Raw genomic sequence first — 14,873 nt, 5'->3', positions numbered from 1 at the left:
TCACGGCAAACACTCGTTGCGCACCACTTCACTGCTCCGTTAAAACTAATGGCAAGGGGTTCTAAATAAGGTCTCAATGGGCCCAAACTGCTGCCAACAACCCAGGGACTCCAACACCTAGTTCCAAAATTTCCAGTTTGCCTGCGCCACCCTGTACCATACGAATAGGGCATGCAATAAATACTATTTAACTTACCTCTTTGACATGCAAGATATAAACTTTCAAGTCTTCAGGCGAATCTGAAAAATTAAAAAAACAGCTAAAGCTAAATGAAGGGAAAATAATGGATTGTTTTAGTACACTTAACTATCAAGAAAATGACAACTATGCTCTAAATCAACCTGTCTATTTAGAAATTGTCCTCTTTTAATACAGTACATCAGTCAAACAATTCAGACTTATGGGAACACCCACTTATGTATATTCATTTACAAGTATAGTTTTGTTATGCAAACCTGTTTAGAAAAGCAGTAAAAATGATGCACTTACATCAATTAAGCAAAGACAAGACAATTTTGTGTAATTAGCATGGATAACTGACACATAATATTCTGATTTTACTTGAGCCATAGATGAGGTATTTAACTATTTAAATAACTAGTGCTCTGCATTTAGAAATATTTCAGAAATACTCTTTCCAACACAGGAGGCTACAAAAACAAATGTAATGCTATGCAGACATTAAAACGTGGGCCAAACGTTAGGGTTATATTTTTATTTGTTTACATTTTATCAATTAATTGTAGCATTTAGATTTTTATAATAATTTTATGATTTCATACAACCATTTACCTTCAATGTTAATTTGAATGGACATAAAAAAACCAATACAAATGTACAAAAAATACATCATTCATATAATTATCACTGATGAGTCATTCGGCTGCTGTTGTGCAAGTTAAACCCTTTTAATACAAATTTTAGGAAACTTTGAAAAAACAAAAATAAGACTCTAATCCAAATCATTTTATGGCCCAGAAAAATTCAAGTTTTTCCATCAATGACCGAATTAGAATTCCAGATATAGAAGCAAAGATACCATGCTGGTGGTATAAATCTACAATTTACTCTCTTTCTCCCTACTAACACTTCACAAAGTTTGGCTTAAGGTGTGTCCCTGAAAATGGATGCCCTAAAGGTATTCAAGAGGAAGAAAGTTAAAGGATTCCAAAGGCCGTTCATTGAAATTTTATAAAACAAAAAAAAACTTGGACTAATAAAATGTGGTCATCTTTACTTGAGTGCAGTCTATGTCCAGACAACTGTTATCAAGGTTTATCAATTGTTATCAATGCTCAGACATTTTTGATTCAACCTTTTCAATTTACTTCACCTTAGTAATTGCAACTTTAATTTCCTTAAAATCAATTATCTTGTCTTTAATTGTGTGTTCATGATCTGTTGTGTTTGAAGACATCCAGGAAGAAAATCCTCTGACAGTTGGTAAAAGAGAGTGGCAAAGATCAGTAAAGATCTTTCCTTTAGGGATTACTGAAAGAATAGTCGAGGTTATCAGCAAAGGTCCCTACACAAGATGTTAGGTTTTTCTATTCTAAGTTCAAGGGCCTACACTAAACTCGAAATCAAGGAAAACACAATCAGAGCAAGAATCAAACCCTAAATTGCTTGCTTGCTTGAGCAATAATCGCATACTGAAGTGTTTCTTTAATTATTTTGTTTTTCAGTTCAGGTGCTAATAAATGCACTTTTATATGGTGACCGTTATGGTGTCCATACATCATGTAGCATGCACATCAAATGCATAGCAAGGCACCGGTTTTGAAGTTCCAAAATAGAGTCACGTTTAAAAACAAAAACACAAAATGATGGTGCTCATGCAAAACAAATATGTAACATGGCAACAAGATAACATTACCAAATTAACAATAATTATGCAAAAATTGATAATAAAATGTCATAATGCGCTACAAACATTGGTAAAAACTAGGAATATATTTGTAACGTGTTGCTGATAATGATCAAGGCTCAGTTTTAGAAATCCAGTTGAATAAAACTTGTAGTAGAATTAAATTTAACAGTAACTACAAATGAGTAATAAAGGAAAATACACATTTGTGTGTAGGCTTAAAAAAATACAAAGTACAACACCAGCAATGACACTCAATTAATGAAAAGAATGCAGGTTTACATTCCATGTGTTCTTCCATTATTTAAATTCCCAATTAATGGCATGTTTTTAAGAATCCCATTAAACCAAATATATCTGCAGTATACATTGTGGTTGTGGGCTTTTCTATCTTAAATAATCCATTTTTTACCTTAAAGATGGAAAAAATAACAAATATACAGTGAATATAGCACATTTATGTTAGTTTAACATATTAATTATATACTTGTATAGTTTTAGCCCTGTTCAGGGTTTGTTCTTAGGTATGCTAGGTATGATAGGCCCTTGCACCCCCCTACGACCCTGTTCAGGAACAAGCAGATTAGATACTGACTGACTTGTATAGTTTTATTGGTCAAACAGCCATATTGAAAACCTAATCACCTGCAGAAATGTCATAAAAAAAAGTACAAAATGTCTATAATAATAATAATTCTTTGCATTTATAGTATTATTTGCAATAGTAACCTGTAAATTAGTTATATTGTCAACTGCCGGCTAAGTATTCCATTAACAACATAAATACTTTTGTTTTATCTGTTTTGATGTCATGAACAAAGAGTTGTACTACGAATAAAAATGAATATGAGGAAGATGACGGCCTTATTATTTATTACCAGAATGGACATTTAACAAGAGCTATAAAAGAATAAAGCCGCTGCAGCGGAGCTCCGCTTCAGACGTCCATCTCCTGCAACGGACAAGACCAAAATGAAATATGTGTCATACACGTGTGCTTGGGAGTCAGCCAACGGGACCAGGAAACACAATTCCACATCAGGCCAGGAGGCAGCAGGGTGCACTAAACCTCTCTCTTTTCTCTCCGCAGACCAAACACGAGAAATCCTTCCTGTCCCGCCCCCCGAGGACGTCACTTCCTGTGAACCACCTATAAAAACCCCTCATTCTCCAAACTTAAACAGTTCTGCTTTGGACTCTAACATGTACACATTGTATGTTACTTTAAAGCCTTTTGCAGCCAGGGAAACTATATGGGTGGCTGCCTCAGACCTTTGTTGTGTGTCCGGCTGTTTCTTTTACACGTTATTTTAGCATGGTATGCTAGAGTCCCGTACAGCAACAAGGAAAACAAGTTCAATTCTTGGTTAGACCACATCATTGTGTGGAGTTTGTACGTGTATGTTTTCTCCAGTTTTCCTCTAGCACAAAGAAAACAGACATGTTAGATTAACTGAGAATGTTAAACTGACACACTATGAGCGAGAAGCAATGAATGTGTGACCATCCGTGGCGAGTTCAGGCCTTGTGATTATTTAATACTGACAGCCGCAAGACTCTGCAACTCTAAGATTGTAATTGAGCTACAAACAACTATTATAAGAGCACAGGTATATTAGAAAAATAAATACAATGCTCTAGATTTTACACATGATAAGTTGTGCAGAATGTTTGAAAGACTTGTAAATGCAGGATATTGTGAAGATTTATAGTGCCTTCTTAAGTACCAGTACTAAAGACCAGAACTAAAATACACAAGGAACTGTTTGCAAGAAAAGGCTTTCATATGACATAGAAATGTGGATTATAAAAGTTAGTTTTGTTTCCAAACTGTTTCTCACTGTCACAGAAAACAAGCCAATATAAAAACAGGAATATGAGTATTCATCAGTGTCCTTGACAAAGGTTTTTTGTTTCTCATGCTTGCATATACACAGACTTCTTTCCTGCATCACAGAAGATCTATAAACAATGAAAGGTGGTGCCTCCAAAATCACTTCCTAAAATCTGCTGAAGCACACAGAAGGGAAGCTCATCTTTTTTTTTGCTTATACCGGGCATAGACTCACATGGGAAAAAGCAACAATTACCATGTAATCTTAAGATCTCTCTATTTGCAGATCAAGGGGAATTTTCAAATAAGTGAAAAGAATATGCAGTATTTCTTTCTACACCAAGGCACAATTTCAAAGATTTTTGCTTCGGTTATGAATGGTGCACACTTTGTTTATGGAAACCAGAATTTGCTGTTATCACAAGAATACACATAAATCTGACTACATTTCTATTTCTATGCTAATTTCATACTACAATGGGGAAAAAAGTCAAAACATTATAATAAAAAAAAAAGTCTTTCCACTTGAAAAACTGAAGAGCTTTAGTTGAGTGTACGCTACACAAAATAAAGACAATGTTTAAGTGCAATCTGTAAAAATAATAACATCTTTAATTTTAAAATTCTTAATTTAATTGTACACAAATGTCACGTGTTTATTGTTACCATCACAAAATTGACTATACATTAGGAAAATTACCCAGCTGCTTAGGCAATCCAAAATGACATAGTTGGCATATGAATAATGGTGATATGAAGATCACATTTTTTTGCATCTTAGTGGGGAACACAATTTTGCCCCCTCACCATGCCTGGCTCCACGCAGTTGCTGAGTACACCAATGGCATATAAGAAATAAAAATATAATGTTTAGGTTGTTTTTTTAAAGGTAGGAAAAACTGCTTCTGTCATATTGTGTTGCAAATTCATTACAACAAAAATCAAAAGAAGCTGGCAATTGTATTTCTTCACCAACTGTACAACCAATGCTACTACTTATGGCTTAACTGGAGTTTTGTTTTTATTTATTTTTCTGTCCAGGACTTTAATGACCCCTTGGGCACAGCCATCAGCAGTGTGTCTGTCTGAGGAGAGAGTGTCGACCTTGTCAAGAGGTCCACTTACCTCAGCAGCGACATTCACGTCTCTGGTGACTTTTCCTTTGAAGTCAGTAGACGGATTGGGAAAGCATGGGGTGGGGGAATGGGCTGACGAGGTTGCTGAAAAGGGGTGTATGGTGCCATCAATATCTTTGCAAAGGGACAATGGTCCAAGTTATTTACAATTCTGGTGCTTCCTGTTTTGCTATATGGTTGCACAAAGACTGGACTCCTTTGGTACTGTGTCTCTTCAGAGAATCCTTGGGTACCACTGGTTTGACTTTGTGTTGCTCACCAAGTCCTGAATGAGTCACATTACCTGCATTGTGAGGGAGCATCAGCTACAGCACTATAGCCATGTGGGGTGACTCCCTGAGGGTGATCTGGCTCACAAGATCCTCATTGTTGAGGACCCAAGCAGCTGGACCAGGACAAGGAAACACCCACGTTAACACCTGCTTAAGGCAGGTAGATGGTCACTTCTTGAGGGTGGGACTGGACCGCTTGTCAATCTGGGGGTTGCCAACCGAGATCCCAAGCAGTTTCGTTGTGTGGTGGGAGCGGCAATGCACTGTACCAGTGCATGTTCTCCAACCTGTCCACCCTTTCCATCTGACCTTATCATCGGACTGTCATTTAGACAATTAAAAAACAATTCTATATTCAAGAACTCTACTTCTCTTAATTTCTGTATTTTTCTTTCCTATGTACATTCGCATCATTTACTTTAATATTTTTTGTCTATACTGTTTATTCATTATTATTCTGACCTAAATTTAAATTGGTTTTCTTTGCATATAACTACTTCTTTGACATGTTGTAAAGCCCTTTGAGCTACATCTGTTGTATGAAAATGTGCCATAGAAATAAATGCTGCTGCTGCTGTTGTTGTTATATGAGGAATAGTCTCATTCTAGTCAGAGCAAGTTAGCAACATGTTGTTCTTACATCTTATATTAGAACACTTCCATAACCAAAAATTACACACAGCCAACATCTACCTGTACTACACAGAACATTCAAAGTATGTGGAGGGGTTACTACCAGCACTCACCTCCTAACTAAGCATGAACATACCTTAGTATATAGAAATCACAGCTTTTAAAATGGCATCTATTGCTTCCTACACTCACTAAAATGAATCAACTAAATTGCCAGCATTTCTTAATATCAAGTAAGCAGTGTGGTGTAGTGGTTAAGGCTTCAGACTTCAAACCCTGAGGCCGTGGCGTAGCTAGGAGGGGGCAAGGGGGAACATCTGTCCCCAGGTGCAGCATCCAGGGGGCGCTAAATTGATGTTACGAAATTTTAGAATGAAATGTTTTCCATTCTTAAATGCACTAAAAAGTAAATAAAGAAAACATTTGCATATCTTTTTCCTATGTTTTCTGCCTCTTTCTGATTTCGAAGCACGTATTAGTTCTATATACCCAACAGACAATAATTTATCCCCTCCACTACTCTAACATGTTTGACTCCCACCCAGAAACATGTTTGACGTTATTAAACAGGTCGCGCGACTGACATGAGGCATTAGTGTATCATTGTCTAAGTTGCTGCAAACGCCATTTCTGTGTGCCAAGTGATTTGTGTTTATGTGTTTGATAGAAAATTAATTGGGCTGTGGTGAAGTATTCTAGTAGATGGCTGCAAAAGTCTAGACCATCATATTTTCATATGAATAAATTGTAAGTAATGCAGTTTTTATAAATATATAATTATTTTGCTTTATAATTTGCTATATACTTTCTTTAAAATCATTTTTAAAAGCGGAAAACGAATTTTTTCTTACAAAAACTAATGACGGATTTAGATTTTAAAGAACACGAGGCGGCGTTATCATTTTCGGAGACTTATATGAAATTTCTTTCTTAAAATACTATTATTTTAAATACATTTTTAAAAATTTTCTTTCACTTCCCCATTGCATTTTGGCAAACAGGAGGGGGCGCGAAATCTTCAGTTGCCCCCGGGCACTGAAAACCCTAGCTACGCCTCTGCCCAGAGGCCGTGGGTTCAAATCCTGCTACTGAGAGTTGTTTGACCATGAGCAAGTCACTTATGTCACCCATCTATGCGCCAACTGAAAAAAACATAAAAGAAATGCAACCAATTGCATCTCTCAAATGCTGTCAGTCACTTTGAATGAATGTGTCAGTCAAATAATAAGTCATAATAATAGTAATCTATATATATATATATATATATATATATATATATATATATATATATATATATATATATATATATATATATATATAAAGGAGAGTTGGGATCCGAGAGACTGTGTTTGTGGAGGGATGGAGAGTTAAGGCGGGTGGGGGAGTCACGTGATCATCTCCCCTCCCGTTCACCTCATTTCATTCACTTCATTTCGCTCCGAGCTGAGGCGGTTTTGCCGTTCTTTTCCCTTAGTGTTTAGTCCTCTCTCCTTTACTGATTTACTGTTTACTAGACGCAGTACTTACTGAATAGTATTTTTTCCTTTAGTGTTTCTTCTTAGTGTTTCTTAGTGTTTAGTAGACGCGGTGTGCCAGTGTTCTCGGCGGTGTTGCAGTTTACTGTTACTTTCTACTTCGTTTTTGTACTTTAGTGTTTAGTAGACTTTTACTTTATCTCATTTACTGTTTTTTTTTTTACTGTTCCCGGCGCTGTGCCGTTGCCATTTTTTACTTTATCTCATTTAGTGTTTTGGTAGACTTTTACGTTATCTCATTTACTGTTGTTCCCGGCGGTGTTGCCGTTTTTCCTTTTTCTATTTTTTATGTAGCATGTTCACGAATTAGTCATAAAGAAAATTTATATATTTTAGCTCCAGGAGGACAAACCAAAAATGTTGTATATAAAGATGCTCTATAAGTCGCATGTAGATACATAATTATTCCAACTACAGCGACTGCAGCGAAGCGCACGAGGTCTGCTAGTCTTAAATATTTTAATATCGTCTACAAAGCTTCAGATCTATGGAGCTGGCTCCCGTCGTGAGCGGACCAACCAGGACTGGGGTTTAGCAGGTCCAGTAATGGGTAGATGAATATTTTAAATAATAATAATACATTTTAGTTATATAGCGCCTTCCCCATGCTCAAGGCACTTACAGAATATAAGAAAGAACGGCAGGGTATACCTTATATAGCTGTACAAACCAAATAAATAAATAAAGAAGATTACAACAGTGAATTCAGAGAAAAAAAGCCTAACAGACAACATAATTGATGGTCCAGCACACACATACAGGTTACATGAGCATCTTGACATGGAGGTAAACTGAGAGAAGGGTAATAAAGTCAAGCAGAGCTAAATGCCTTCCTGAACAGATGAGTTTTGAGTTGTTTTTTAAAAGAATTCATGGAGTCAGCTGACCTGATTCATTTTGGTAGGTCATTCCAGAGTCTGGGCACTCGCTATACAGCTGAAGGCCCTGCTGTCACCCATGGAGTGCAGATTAGTGTGAGGCACAACAAGATTACCAGAATCAGAGGACCTTAGTGGGCGGACAGGCACTTAGTGATGGAGAAGGTCACTGATGTAGTTTGGCGCAAGGTCGTTTAAGGCTTTGTAGGTTATTAGTAGGATTTTATATTCGATTCTGTAAGACACAGGGAGCCAGTGAAGACGGAGCAGGATGGGTGTGATGTGCTCGCTGTTGCTGGTTCATGTAAGGACTCTTGCAGCCGAGTTTTGAATAAGCTGGAGCTGTGATATAAGATTAGAAGGGGCACCTGCCAGCAGTGAATTACAATAATCGATGCGGGATGTGATAAAATAAAATAAAATAGCGGTGCAATGAAGCAAATCACCTACCTGTACATTACATCATAAGCAACAGAGTTTCTTTATGACAAAACTGCATGCAATTAAAACAAAACAAGTTACAAACCCAACATACATAAGAATTTGTTTGCTAAAATTTAAATAATCTACAACAACAATTTGTTACTTGTTGTAACACCACCTTGTGATCAAACTGCATTAAAACTAATTTGTACATAATGTAATGCTCTTAATTTCCTGGTTTGTATCAACATCAGACAGCAAACCCAAACATCCATTATGAAGAGGTGAGTCACATCAGCAACAGTACAAGGTGAAAATGAAGGACAGAAGCAAAAAGCAACAAAAGCAAAATGTTATTCAACCTTGAAGCAAGCTCTGCTCAGATTAATCAAATCATTCTAAGCCATGTGCTCCATCATATCTGATTTGATGACTACCGCAGTGTACAATAACGACATAGACATTTTAGAAATAAGAAGAAGAAAGAAACTAGAGCGTCGCCTAATCTGTCTTTTGGGCTAATGTTCATTAAATTATTGCACTTAGTAAATGAATGTTCAAAACTAATAATGTTCACTGAAGGAGTATGTTACTGAAATAGAATTTAAAGCATGCTGCAAAAGCAATATGTTCCAAAAAGAATCTTCAGACATGTGTTGTCTTAAAAATACCTGACAGGGCAAAACAGAAATAGATTAGATGTCCTTTGACCACTAAATCTGAAGATGTAAGGTCATAACATTTTATGGGCAATTAAGTCCAAAACAGCTTACAAGGACCATTACCTACCAACGTTCCCAATAGTGCTGCTTGAACTTCTCTGAGAGGTTATTCAAACTCTATCAAACAATGTTCGCCCGGTGAAGAAATATTTTATTTCAGATTTACCCCTAAACAGATCTATGCTTTACTTTAAATGAGTGGCAGACCTCAATCTTGCTTATTCCTTTAATACTTTTAAAAATTTCAACATAACAAAACCTTCTCGATCTCAATTTGCATAAACTATTCAGGTCCTTTCATGCAGGTATTTTCATTCCTTCCAATACAGTTCTGGAGCAAGTATAGATGATTTCAAATGCAGTTACGTATTTGGAAAATCCAGACTTTACAAAGCATGTTTGATTTGAATTGATAACTGTCCCAAACAGAGTAAATATATTCTGCATTGATACATAATCCTTATAGTGCATAATCCAAAATCATGTTAGGTATTTTAAACACTTTAGTACACTGTATGGTTGTACAGAACGATGAGATCACTCGCATGCCAAACTCTTTTCCAAAAGGAAATCTTTTTGCCTCGTTGACCAGCTCCATCTAATTACAAATACAAACAATTTAATACTCAAAAGTCATTTTTTGTTTACTTTAACCTTCAAATATTCAACAGCTTTTTGTATACAGCATTTTATGCATTTATGAGAATATAAACTACAGGGTGGTGCAGATCCTGATCGTCTGGATGACTTTGATTTATGCGGGTTCGGTGCAAAGACGATTCTTCATGTCGTCAGTTCGCACACTTCTCGATGGTCCGGGATTTTTCGGGTGATTTTCTATGTAATAAACTTAATAAGTTATAGCGTAATGAAAATTGCATAATTAGATCTGAACCACCCTATAGTATAGAATCAAAAAATTATGCCATGTCTCCTCAGGGTTTCTGTGAAAACAGAAAAGCACCAAATATTCAAAAATGTTGGCTATGGCATTAACTTTGTTCTTGAAAGCTAAGCTGCTATTAGGCAACTCTCACACATAAGGTAGTCTTTTTCTACTTGACTTCTATTTGAGCGCAATGCTACTTTTACAGAAAACACTCTTAGTTTACTAGCACTGAAAAAGATGTCAACTGGATAGCACTCGAACAAACCCATTAGAGAGATGGAGGGTCAAAAAGGTTCCTACTTCATTAAAGCAACCTTATAAAGTAAATACAATTTACAACCAAGTCACTCATAGTCTTAAAAATGTCATCATCAGAGTCTTAATGAGTAGTTAACTCCCTTTAATGTTAGTGGGTCTTACGTGTGTCTGCTGTGACATTTTTTGTGTGCCTGATCTGTCAGCAATACGATTTTCTTCACCATCAACTAGGCCCAGTTCATTATCAGAAATTACAGTACATGTGAGCTTCACCTTCAAAACTGTGTGGTAAGGACTCCTTGAATACAGTGCTTTACTCCAGTTTTGACTTACATACTGTACTCTGAACTTATATTCTTTCTATATTCAGTTTCAAGTCCACAAATTTATTTTATAGGACACTTGGCAAATTGTGATTTTTTTTCATAATTTGTACTGCTTAACTGCTTAGTCTCTTTAGACAGAGCCATATTTATAACATAACATGAAAATATTTAAGTTGAAAAATGGTATATGAAGCTCTGCATCTGAAGTGAATAAGCGGTATAGAGTCCTAGTCTTGCTGAAGCAGAACGTATAATACATGTGTCTGGAGATACCATGACTGGATTTTTCTTAAAATTGGGTGGGAACATATAGACAGCTCACTGAGTGTCGTATTTCTGAACCAATCCAATGCCTCATGAAGGCAGAGCTCAAAGTATAGGCAGTGATTTTGAACTGCAAAGATCACAGGTGCTCTTTAAACTGGTCCAACAGACAGCAAGTTCCCATTTATGATGAACCGTCTACAGTCAAAAAGTCTCCTAAGAAAAACCTTATTAGACATATAAATGTTTGTTGTATGTGTGGAGAGTACACTGAACATTTTAAAAAATTAACTTTATATATAGGAAAAAACCTTTCTGTAGCATCACATTATACATTGGCATTCAACGGCATCAATGGACGAAAGGTAAATGTGAACGATAAGTTGTTCAGCATTACAATGCTAGTGTAGGAGTCAATACAAAGATAGACAGAGAGACGGACAGGCAGATTCCAAGGGGAAATTCACATACTCCAGCAGCAGCATACTGATAAAAAACAATATTAAATTGAAGAGTGATAACAATGCAGGTAAAACAGACAATACCTTTGTATAATGTTCACGTTTACTCCCCCGGGTGGAATTGAAGAGTCGCATAGTGTGGGGTCTCCTCAGTCTGTCAGTGGAGCAGGACGGTGACAGCAGTCTGTCTCTGAAGCTGCTCCTCTGTCTGGAGATGATCCTGTTCAGTGGATGCAGTGGATTCTCCATGATTGACAGGAGCCTGCTCAGCACCCGTTGCTCTGCCACAGATGTCAAACTGTCCAACTCCGTGCCAACAATAGAGCCTGCCATCCTCACCAGTTTGTCCAGGCGTGAGGCATCCCTCTTCTTTATGCTGCCTCCCCAGCACACCACCACGTAGAAGAGGGCGCTCGCCACAACCACCTGATAGAACATCTGCAGCATCTTATTGCAGATGTTGAAGGACGCCAGCCCTCTAAGGAAGTATAGTCAGCTCTGTCTTCTCTTGTAGAGAGCATCAGTATTGGCAGTCCAGTCCAGTTTATCATCCAGCTGCACTCCCAGGTATTTATAGGTCTGTACCCTCTGCACACAGTCACCTCTGATGATCACAGGGTCCATGAGGGGTCTGGGCCTCCTAAAATCCACCACCAGCTCCTTGGTTTTGCTGGTGTTCAGTTGTAGGTGGTTTGAGTCGCATCAGTTAACAAAGTCCTTGATTAGGTTCCTATACTCCTCCTCCTGCCCACTCCTGATGCTGCCCACGATAGCAGTGTCGTCAGCAAACTTTTGCACGTGGCAGGACTCCAAGTTGTATTGGAAGTCTGATGTATGTACAGTGGTGTGAAAAACTATTTGCCCCCTTCCTGATTTCTTATTCTTTTGCATGTTTGTCACACAAAATGTTTCTGATCATCAAACACATTTAACCATTAGTCAAATATAACACAAGTAAACACAAAATGCAGTTTTTAAATGATGGTTTTTATTATTTAGGGAGAAAAAAAAATCCAAACCTACATGGCCCTGTGTGAAAAAGTAATTGCCCCCTTGTTCAAAAATAACCTACCTGTGGTGTATCACACCTGAGTTCAATTTCCGTAGCCACCCCCAGGCCTGATTACTGCCACACCTGTTTCAATCAAGAAATCACTTCAATAGGAGCTGCCTGACACAGAGAAGTAGACCAAAAGCACCTCAAAAGCTAGACATCATGCCAAGATCCAAAGAAATTCAGGAACAAATGAGAACAGAAGTAATTGAGATCTATCAGTCTGGTAAAGGTTATAAAGCCATTTCTAAAGCTTTGGGACTCCAGCGAACCACAGTGAGAGCCATTATCCACAAGTGGCAAAAACATGGAACAGTGGTGAACCTTCCCAGGAGTCGCCGATCCAACCAAAATTACCCCAAGAGCGCAGAGACGACTCATCCGAGAGGTCACAAAAGACCCCAGGACAACGTCTAAAGAACTGCAGGCCTCACTTGCCTCAATTAAGGTCAGTGTTCACGACTCCACCATAAAAAAGAGACCGAGCAAAAACGGCCCGCATGGCAGATTTCCAAGACGCAAACCACTGTTAAGCAAAAAGGGCTTGTCTCAATTTTGCTAAGAAACATCTCAATGATTGCCAAGACTTTTGGGAAAATACCTTGTGGACTGATGAGACAAAAGTTGAACTTTTTGGAAGGCAAATGTCCCATTACATCTGGCGTAAAAGGAACACAGCATTTCAGAAAAAGAACCTCATACCAACAGTAAAATATGGTGGTGGTAGTGTGATGGTCTGGGGTTGTTTTGCTGCTTCAGGACCTGGAAGGCTTGCTGTGATAGATGGAACCATGAATTCTACTGTCTACCAAAAAATCCTGAAGGAGAATGTCCGGCCATCTGTTTGTCAACTCAAGCTGAAGAGATCTTGGGTGCTGCAACAGGACAATGACCCAAAACACACCAGCAAATCCACCTCTGAATGGCTGAAGAAAAACAAAATGAAGACTTTGGAGTGGCCTAGTCAAAGTCCTGACCTGAATCCAATTGAGATACTATGGCATGACCTTAAAAAGGTGGTTCATGCTAGAAAACCCTCAAATAAAGCTGAATTACAACAATTCTGCAAAGATGAGTGGGTCAAAATTCCTCCAGAGCGCTGTTGTAAGAGCCAATCTTAGAAAGTTAAAGTTTTGAGTTAAACTCATTTTGATGTTTGCTTAATTTAAATAGAATATTAATGTCTTTCATAGTCATAGCTTATGGTATAGTCTTTTCCCCCTATAGTTAACAAGAGATAGAACCTTCTTACTATAACTGAATAACAGTGTGATAATAAGCTCAGTTTGTTTAGAACAGGTCTCATTAAAGAGTGACTTGAAAGATCCATTTTAAAGCTTAGGAATGGGATAAGCATACAGTTTTCTGACCGTTTTGAAATGGTTCAGAAATGATAAGTGAGAAGTAACGATTTGTGATGTAACAAGATTAAGCTTAGAATTGAACTTTTCTTAACTTTAACTTTTTCTTTTTTGTTATTTTAATTTTTTCTTTTTGTGTGAATTGTTTTACTTCAAAACTTAACTAAACTCTCAAAAACCAAGATATTTTGTCTGTGGAATCATTTCTACGCGTCAGGCTTTTGTTGAATCCCATTTTTTTGAGTTGAAGCTGCAGAACTTTGGTAATTTTGGGAAAACACAGCTACAGCTGTAAAAGACTCATTGCAAGTTATCGCAAACGCTTGATTGCAGTTATTGCTGCTAAGGGTGGCCCAACCAGCTATTAGATTCAGGGAGCAATTACTTTTTCACACAGGGCCATGTAGGTTTGGATTTTTTTTCTCCCTAAATAATAAAAACCATCATTTAAAAACTGCATTTTGTGTTTACTTGTGTTATATCTGACTAATGGTTAAATGTATTTGATGATCAGAAACATTTTGTGTGACAAACATGCAAAAGAATAAGAAATCAGGAAGGGGGCAAATAGTTTTTCACACCACTGTATATAAGCTGAACAGGAGCTTGACAGATTTGGCAGGTGTGTTCATAAAGAAATGAACAAAATATAAACTGTGAAATATAAATTTGAAGTAAACAGTATGTCACACTCTGTCAAAAAAAAACTGCCATTAATAGAGCTGATAACAAAGGGCCACAGAAGAAGCAGATATTGTACTCAAAACACCCGAATCAACAAATCTGACTAATGACACCAGTAGATGCACAGATGAGGCTGCACAACATCCACCTTCTGACTGCACGTCTAAATGAATAACTAAAGAAATTTAACATTGCTGTCTAATTGGAAATGCAAACATACAATGATAAAATAGCCATAGTGTTTTAACATGTCAAATATCCATAGACCAGAATGC

The 14,873-nt window shown here is 37.3% G+C and overlaps 1 protein-coding gene across 4 annotated transcripts in view; it reads right to left on the bottom strand.

Moving 5' to 3' along the window:
• The window catches only part of rgs3a (regulator of G protein signaling 3a), a 493,869-nt gene that overhangs the window by 249,937 nt on the left and 229,059 nt on the right, over positions 1-14,873 (bottom strand). For all 4 annotated transcript variants that reach the window (XM_039762724.1, XM_039762725.1, XM_039762726.1 and 1 more), the window contains one exon: positions 197-240. In XM_039762724.1, the coding sequence (XP_039618658.1) occupies positions 197-240 (44 nt within the window). The remainder of the gene's footprint in view (positions 1-196; positions 241-14,873) is intronic.

This window comes from Polypterus senegalus, chromosome 9 (assembly GCF_016835505.1).
Source record: "Polypterus senegalus isolate Bchr_013 chromosome 9, ASM1683550v1, whole genome shotgun sequence".
NCBI classification, from domain to species: domain Eukaryota; kingdom Metazoa; phylum Chordata; class Cladistia; order Polypteriformes; family Polypteridae; genus Polypterus; species Polypterus senegalus.
Note: the sequence above shows the minus strand (reverse complement) of the source record. Positions and strands in the feature narration are given on the sequence as shown.